We start from the raw sequence: 8,690 nt of genomic DNA on the forward strand, positions 1-8,690 counted from the left end.
TATTCTCCATGAATGAGTTATTTCACTTTGTTTGCAATAAGAGGGCATTAAGAGAAGAAGAGTGACAATAGAATTAGTTGAAGGATTACAATTTTGAGTTTTTACAACATATGATATTTGTGTATATGTATGTAATCTATGATTGTCTTCTTTCTAAGAAAATAACATTTAAAAATAAATTCAAAACTTTGAAACAATTTTGAAAGTGTATTAACTTTGATTTCTATGTGATCCATGTTAATGCAACTAAGATAATACAAAAGTTTAGTAAGGAACCAAAAAAGATGCTACATTGTCACAATAGACACATACTTTTGGAGGTGAAGAATGTAAAAAGAGACATGCCCTCCAACTTGTAAAAAGAGACATGCCCTCCCACTTGATATCATCAATGGTACATCACACTATTCATGGAAAAGAGACATGCCCTCCCACTTGATATCATCAATGGTACATCACACTATTCATGTGGCTCGAAAATGTCTACAAAAAGAGTAATGAGAGAGTAGTGTTGCATTCTTGGCAGTTGAGAATAACCAATGACAATTTAATAAGGACCTCATATTTGATTCGCATTTGGTATCAAGATGTATTTAGCATTGCACCTCATTTTCTTTTTAAACCAAGAAGTTTTAAAGTGCTGATTGAAATTTTGATATCTATATGAGTACATAGTAAGTTATGGAAATACAAATATGAAGTGCCCCTAACTTTCTTGGCAAGGGTACTTAAAAAACATCATGAATGTGTGAGGTGGCAAATCGTCTTGGGTTGTCCCATGGTTGGAAGGTGTGTTGGATTATCCCATATGTAGAAACATGCGAAATTGAAGAGCCATAATAGGGTATGGTGGCACCTTGTTTATGTTATCTACTCAAGCTTGTTGTTTTGGGGAGGGGTGGTGGGGAATAAGATGGGAGATTGCCCATGCCCTCCCATGGGGGTGATGCTAGTGTGCAGTCTCTTGTGTGTTGGTGTTACCATGGGTGCATGTGTTGGGTGTTGTTCCTACATGGTATAAGCGGGGTTGGTGGACCCTGCTCTGATGGTGTTGCCATGGGATGCATGCATTGGGTGTTGTTCCTATGTCATGGTATCAGAGCGAGGTCTGATGGACACTTGGGTCACTTCTCCTCTTATATTTGTGTAGCATGTATGGAGGGGAGTGCTGGAGTAGATGATTTTGCAACTATTCTTGGGTTGTTGTCACGTGCAAGGTGTGTTAGATTATCCCATATGCAAAAACATGGGAAGTTGAAGAGCCATGTATAAGGTACAGTCCAATGCCTTGTCTATGATGTCTCTTCGGGCCCATTGTTTGGGGAGGGTTGGTGGGGCAAGAGGTTGAAGCCTACCCGATGGCCATGCCCTCCTGTGGTGGGGGTGTTGCAGTCTTCGTGTGCTAGCATTATCATGGGTGCATGCATGGTTGCTATAGGTTTCCTACAAGGAGTGCCCATATTTTTGATAGGGCTACCATCTTATGGGCATAACATGAGCTATAAATAGTTGTTTAAAAAATCTTTCTAGGGCTTGTCTCTTTGTACACATATGTGGTGTGATATTTATCTTAATATGTGTGTAAGCCTTGTAATCCTTCCTAATTAGCCATCATAGGCATCACAATGTCATGGAGTTATGATGTCTCCATGGGATTACATTGATGGGTACAAGTACTATACGCTTATGAGTCTTTTATGACTTGCATTACAAGTAGTACCACAGTGTTTAGAAATTGGGTGTTGTATGGGCACATGTGAATGAATGGAAACTAACTCATATCAATTCCTCAAATTTTCTCTTGTTCACACCTATTTAGAAGTACTATGTAGGGGTGCTCCCAAGATGGTGTATTAGTAGAATGGCTACTTGCTTGCTTACACTCATGATTTTTTTGCAATAGCGAAAACCTGACCTAATAATCTCTTCAAGGTATAAATACTAGTACTGAGTCACAAGCTTTGATAAATGCATGTATACCTAATCAAGGAAGCATAGTGAGGTGAGGCGCACACTGATCTGGTTGCACATATGTGATGTGATTGCATGATTACCAAAGAGAGATGTGGAGGCAAATGCATGATAAGGATTGATGGTGGTTGATGTATGCCCATGCACATGGGGTAGTGCATTAGCATAGTTTACATAGATGTTGACTGAACTTGAGGGTTTCCGTTGAATATCTCAATATAAAGCGCCAAATTAGAGCATCTAGACTCTCATGAGGTGTATCTTGGGGCATGGGAATATCCTTTATTTCTCATGCTTGATTACAAAAGGGCCTCAAAGAGTTTGCAATGACGCGCAATATTGGCCATCCATACTCACCAAAGCAGTGCCCATTACTACATTGCCATTAGTTCTCGAGAAAAAACCTTTGTCCAACCAGATATAATAAATATGCAGAATGAGGGATTACAAAAATATAATACTAAATTCTACTCCTAAAAATAGGAAAAATGGGACTAACTCTGTTAGACATGGTGGTGGAAGGTGACAAAAATTTACACTGAATGCCGGAATTTATTAGCACTGGGTTTACAAGTATGAGGTGAACAAAAATTACTCACGTGTGAAAGCGCATAAAAGGCAATTGCTCACGGGTGAAAGCACTCTAAGGGCATAAATGAAGGGAGATTGTATGGTAGACCGAAAATCACATGCAACAAGTCATCCCACGTGGAGGAGAGAACTCTAATAACATGGGAATGGGCTTGGGCGGGGGCGTCAACTACACACGATGGTTAGAAATGAGCTGGCCTTCTCTTCGATCATGCCTGGCATCTCCGCCCACTCCTTTCTTTTAAGTCTACGTGCTTCTCGCTCACGACTCTCGGAACAAGGTATCCTCTCTCTCTCTCTCTCTCTCTCTCTGTCTGTGTCTCTCTCTCTCTCTCTCTCTCTCTCTCTCTCTCTCTCTCATAGAGTTCGCATCTTAAATAGGTACCTGCAGAGATTACCTGCAAAGACTTGCATGAGATCGCGACACAATTAGCAGCTTGTACAACGCTTTGTAAGAGAATCCAATACAAAGGTTTTGCAGGAGATTTGGCGTTAGAATAATACAGAGATTAAGAGAGGATTAGTGGCGCATAAGAAGGAGTTAAAGGAGAGGATTAGCGACGCCATGGGCAGGAGAGGAGATGGCGTGGGGTCACCCGAAGGCCAGCCCAAGACAACCACCCCTTGCGCGGCTTGCAAGCTTTTGAGGAGAAGGTGTGCTCAGGAGTGCCCGTTCTCTCCATATTTCTCCTCCTCCGAGCCGCAGAAGTTTGCATGTGTTCACAAAATCTTTGGTGCAAGCAACGTCTCCAAAATGCTCATGGTATGACCTCCTCTGCTTTGGTTTCCCTGGCTTCTATAAAATTTTGACCTAATATTTATTTCTTTCTCAGTCTTTCTTTGTATTATATATATATCTTTATTAATTTTTGACCTAATCTATGTTTCTTTCTGAGTCTTTCTTTTTATTATATATCTCTATTAATTTCTTCGCTTCTTCTTCTCCTTAATTAGTTGCCGCTTCTTGAAAGCCATACAAGATCATTTTTTGCTCTCTTTTCTTCACTTTAGAACACACATTCACCAATAAATTGACCTTATATTTAATCCAAATCACAGTAGTTATCACAAGAAACACTTAATTTTCTGAGTTTTATATCTACTTGGGAAGAAGAAATATGACAGGTGGAAGCAATTAAAGTTCAGGATATTTGATGGGTTTTATTGCTGCCAAGTAAGCAATCAAGATTAAGGTTAAATAACAATAATTTGTGGTGCAGGAGGTGCCTGAAAATCAAAGGGCTGACGTGGCCAATAGTCTGGTTTATGAAGCAAATGCAAGGATAAGGGATCCTGTGTATGGGTGTTTGGGGGTAATATCAGCTTTGCAACAGCAAGCACAATCTTTACAAGCTGAGCTGCATGCAGTGAGGACCCAAATCATGAGATTTAGGTTCCAAGAGAGTGCAATGGCAGCAGCTGCATCAGCCCACCACCACCACCATAGTAGCAATAATTACAACCTTAATAATATTGATCATAATGGAGCTCCCATCATCACCCCCCTTGCCTTCAAAGTACCTGCATCAACCACCACACATGCCTCCTCTACCCTAACATCCTCCCAAACTACAGTTAACTCGAACAACCGCTACACAATTGCATCCCCAGAGAGCACCATGGCTTCTATTGACCTGAAAGAACACTATTGGTCACAATTGCATCAAAGCTGCTAACCAGGAAGCAGCTTTGCTTGCACTTAATTTTGCAATTTTCTTTCATTCCACCAAATATGTGCCTTTGACCTCTTTGTAATATCATATTGCTGCTCATTTCATGTAGCTTAATTGAGGTCTTTCATTCTTTTATTCATTTATTTTTGAAAGGAGCTTTCTCTTGGTCATCCAAGGCTGCTTCTTATGGCCATAGGTGACCATTGCCCCTTTAATTACTCATGTGACTCTTGTTATGCCTCCTTTATGGCCTAAGGATCCTTGAATCCTATCTTACCCTCGATAACGTGATTGGCCATAAAGTGCTTAAGTACAAGGCCTTGTTTAAGTATGCCCCCATATTTCATTGCATAACCATCAATATCATGGTCCCTTTCAAAATAAAGTACTATGACATTCCTAAATTTATATACTTGAACATTCCTAAATTTATATTATGTGATTGGACGTACGACACGTTTCTATCCTTAATCTTAGTGTGCAAATCATCTATTACCTGAATGGAATATACATGAGAGTGCTACAAGTGTTTGCATTGATCTCATGAAAGTGATCTAATCTAATTATCTATAACTTGAATGGAATATACGTGCGAGTGTTACAAGTGTTTGCATTGATCTCATGAAAGTGATCTAATGTTGTAGATAGAAAATTATTCTTGCTATCACCTTGAATTCATTTTATTATTGAATTATTTTCAATCACTAACTCCTCATCATGGGCTTTGCATTAATGTTTTCACATTCTATAGCTTACTAGTGTGCTATGTGAATATGAAATCACTACAGTGTACTGTGTTTGTGATAGCACAAGCCCCATAAACTAGGATAGCCCAAGCCCTATAGACTAAGATTGTTGAATAAAAGGCATTGCAAGAAAAGGCAAGCATGGAAACAAAACCATGACATTAAAGCTAGTTGATACACCCCACCTTATACCCCTTAATGTCTTGTTTATTTTTCGAAGTAATCCCTTGCTTGAGTTCACATGGATCATGATGAATGCCATTGGCTCCCCATGCACAAGTCATCTAACCCCTAGATATTTGTTGGGTATTTGTGTATATTATCCTTTAATGTGGCTTCTCTCACCCCTTCTAACAATCATCATCCATAACGATGAGGTTTGAAAAATGTTGCCTACCTTTCCAAGCCACCAACAACTCTTGAGGACAGTGTGGTTTCTCCAATACTATGCTCTAGTCTATGATTGAAAACCATCAATCAAATTATCACCATCAAAAAGATACTTTGAAATCTTACTAAGATGAATTCAAAATAGCCTTTAGTTGTAGCCACATCTTTGACTTCATAGAATTTTTTAAAAAAAAGCTTCGCAATATCTAGCAATTAACCTAGCATATCGTCTTGTCTTTAACACTAGTTTCGTATTGTTACATGACATAAAAATGTCATTTTATGGGGTTTTCCCTCACATTTTTAATTTAAATCTCATAAGAACTTTCTTATAGAGGCATCATATATACATCATATATACATCAGTAGGAAGTTAAGAGACAATACTTATTGTCAAATTAGGTATTTTTTAAATCTCATAAGAACTTTCTTATAGAGGCATCATATATACATCAGTAGGAAGTTAAGAGACAATACTTATTATCAAATTAGGTATTTTTATGCTAGAATAATATGTGTATAAAGTGATCAGCATCTCAAAATGTCTCGCTACTAAAGCACACTTTTTTCTAGAGAAGTTGACAAAACATGAAGGAAAAACCTCCTCATAAGTGTTCTAAATTGCTTAGATCCCTTATTGTCCCTTGTGAGAGGATTCCAATCACTTCAATATGTATGAAAAATCATTTTTATTAAATGTAGAATCAAAAAATAAAAAAAACATATTTTTGAGTAATATCTTGGTCACCTCATTTGAATAGCATGGAAATGTCGTCGAATTCGGTAAATTAAGATATTTGAATTTCCTAAAACCCCTTTAAAAAATATATGAAACTCCAACAAGAAAAGATCCATGAGATATACTAGTAACTATCTAGGAGGTTTTTGAGGTTTTGAGGACGTAAAAGTGTCTTAGTAGGATTTTTTAATGTGGTCCAAGTATCAAACTAGAGTTGAGGTATTAAACTTGGATGATGGTACCAATGTAAATACTTTCTCCCCCTCTTTAGAAGAACAAGGAGAACCTTTCTTATCCACAAACTTTTTTTGCTATCCATAACAAGGAGAACAAAGATGACATGGCAGTTGAATAAGCTACACTTATTTTCAATTACAAAATTTGACTAATATAGACTAATAAAAAAAGGGCAAGTAGAATTTGTTGAAATAATTGAAATCTAGCAACCTCATTGTTTTTTGAAAGTTGGTTTCTAGCCCACATTTCATATGACATACATTTCTTATGAAAAGTAAATTCGTATGAGAAATCGTTTTCATACAAGATTATTTTTTGCACAAAATAGCATTTCAAAACAAGATAAACATTCATATATAGAAACTGGATGTATATTTATGCTTGTTTTGCATGGTTGCATGGGTACAAACTTAATCGAGATAGTCATAATGCTAAAAATTTGAAAATATTAAATATGATAAATATTTGAAACTTCTAGAGATGTGTGATCTTGCTTTTACATTTCTAGACATCATAGAATTTCTTTACATGTGTTGATAAATGTTTTAAATTTGTTAAATAAATGTGAAATACATTTAGATGTTTATAAGCATGCTTTCACATTTTAAAAAATATATCTTGCAAAAGAAGATAAGTATATTTTGAGATCAAAATTTTTGTATAAGTTATGTTACAAATATACTTTAAATATAAAAAAATAAAAAATATTTGATAAAATATCTAATGATGAGATAAAATTCACGCACACACACACGCACACACACACGCACACACACACACACACACACACGGAGCATGTGCACACATGTCAATTGAATGAATAAAGTCTTGTTGGTGCTCTCTTCTTGGCTATTACCCTGTGGGGGTAGTAGGGCAAAGACTTTCATTGTCCTACCATGAGGCCTGAGGTAGTCAATCACCTCATTAACAAAATGTGACCCTTGGTCACTTATAAGTTCTAATGGGCACCCAAATCTAGAAATAACTTGCTCATACAAGAATTTGGAAGTAGTGTGAGCATTAGCTTTCATGGTAGCCCTAGCCTCTGTCCACTTAATAAAGTAGTCAATGGCATGGTAGCCCTAGCCTCTGCCCACTTAATAAAGTAGTCAATGACTACTATGATATAGTGGGCTTGGGTTTTATGCATGATAGGATGACTAATGAGTCCTACAAAGTTGATTCCCATTTTTCAAAGGCCCGCTCGACTATTATAGGTGTTAACCTATGACGGACATTGAGACGTATTATGTTTTACGTCATTAATTTAAATATTCTGAGTCATGGGCCGGGCTTGTCGGCACCATATGTTAAGGATGAAGGGATTGGGTGATCGCCGATGAGAGGCGTACCTTGAATATCAGTAGGATAAGGGTTAGGATCGGCTGGCCATGTATCGGCGCCCAAGTGTGAATGGCCAAGTCACCTATAAGAGTCAAATATAACCCTAAAATCCTCATTCTCATGTGTTGTGAATATAAGAGTGCTCTTGCCTTATCTCTTTGGTTTCCTTCTCCTGCGTGTGTGAGAGAGAGAGAGAGTGAGTGAGAGAGCGATCGAGCACTGTGTAGCGGCACGGCGTGGCGGAGAGGCAGTAGAGCGGCAATGGCGGCTCCTTCTTCACGGCTGCGACGCGGGAATCCTTCAAGGCGGCAGTTAAGCAGTGAGTGACACACCTTTTGCATTCTGTTTGAGCTTGCCTTCCTGGTTGTATGCTTGCAGCCATTCGTGGCTCGCATACGGTGTTCGGCAAGGCCCCAGCTACGATCTGTGCGGCAAAAGCGCACATTTTTGGCGCCGCTGCCGGGGAGTTGTCCTGCACCAAGCTCTAGTTTGCAGCTCTGGCTGCTGTGTGAAGTTTAATTTACACTGCAGGAAAGGCGTCTGTGTGTTTGCTGTTGAGGCGTTTCTGTGTTTTGCAATCTGTTTCTGCAATTTGTCTTCTGCATTTCTGTTATTTTTCTGCTCCGCGTGTGGGAAAGGAAACCTAGAAAGAAACCCTAGAAAACTTATCTCAAAAAATAAAAAATAAAAAATAATAATTTAAAAAATAAAAAAATAAAAAAAAATTAAATTTTATTTCTAAAGAAGAAACCAAACGTGTGGAGAGGAAAGATTTTTTATTTGGAGAAAAAAAATTTTGAAAAGAAAAGACCCCAATCGACCCACGACCCCGGCCTCAGTCTCGGTCTTTTGATATATATATGTAGGAGAGTGAGCCTCCATAGCTTTCTTTCAAGTGAGAGCTTATGGGAAGTCATGCCCTATATGTAGCCCACTCCCCAGGGAGTAAAGTGAGCATGTGGGATAAAGCCCTCACCCTTTCCTCCACAAGCAAATAGG

At 38.3% G+C, this 8,690-nt stretch overlaps 1 protein-coding gene across 1 annotated transcript; it reads left to right on the plus strand.

The window, feature by feature from the left end:
- The first annotated feature begins 2,930 nt into the window (after positions 1–2,930).
- Positions 2,931–4,528, plus strand: LOC147603893 (LOB domain-containing protein 4-like). The gene is made up of 2 exons (XM_086795951.1): positions 2,931–3,325; positions 3,783–4,528. Exons 1-2 carry the CDS (start codon positions 3,128–3,130, stop codon positions 4,236–4,238), a joined length of 654 nt encoding a protein of 217 aa, XP_086652077.1. The 5' UTR covers positions 2,931–3,127; the 3' UTR covers positions 4,239–4,528.
- Positions 4,529–8,690: the final 4,162 nt, after the last annotated feature.

The sequence above is a fragment of the Cibotium barometz genome, chromosome 63, assembly GCF_041138505.1.
Source record: "Cibotium barometz isolate CiBa-2024 chromosome 63, ASM4113850v1, whole genome shotgun sequence".
In the NCBI taxonomy this organism is placed as follows: domain Eukaryota; kingdom Viridiplantae; phylum Streptophyta; class Polypodiopsida; order Cyatheales; family Cibotiaceae; genus Cibotium; species Cibotium barometz.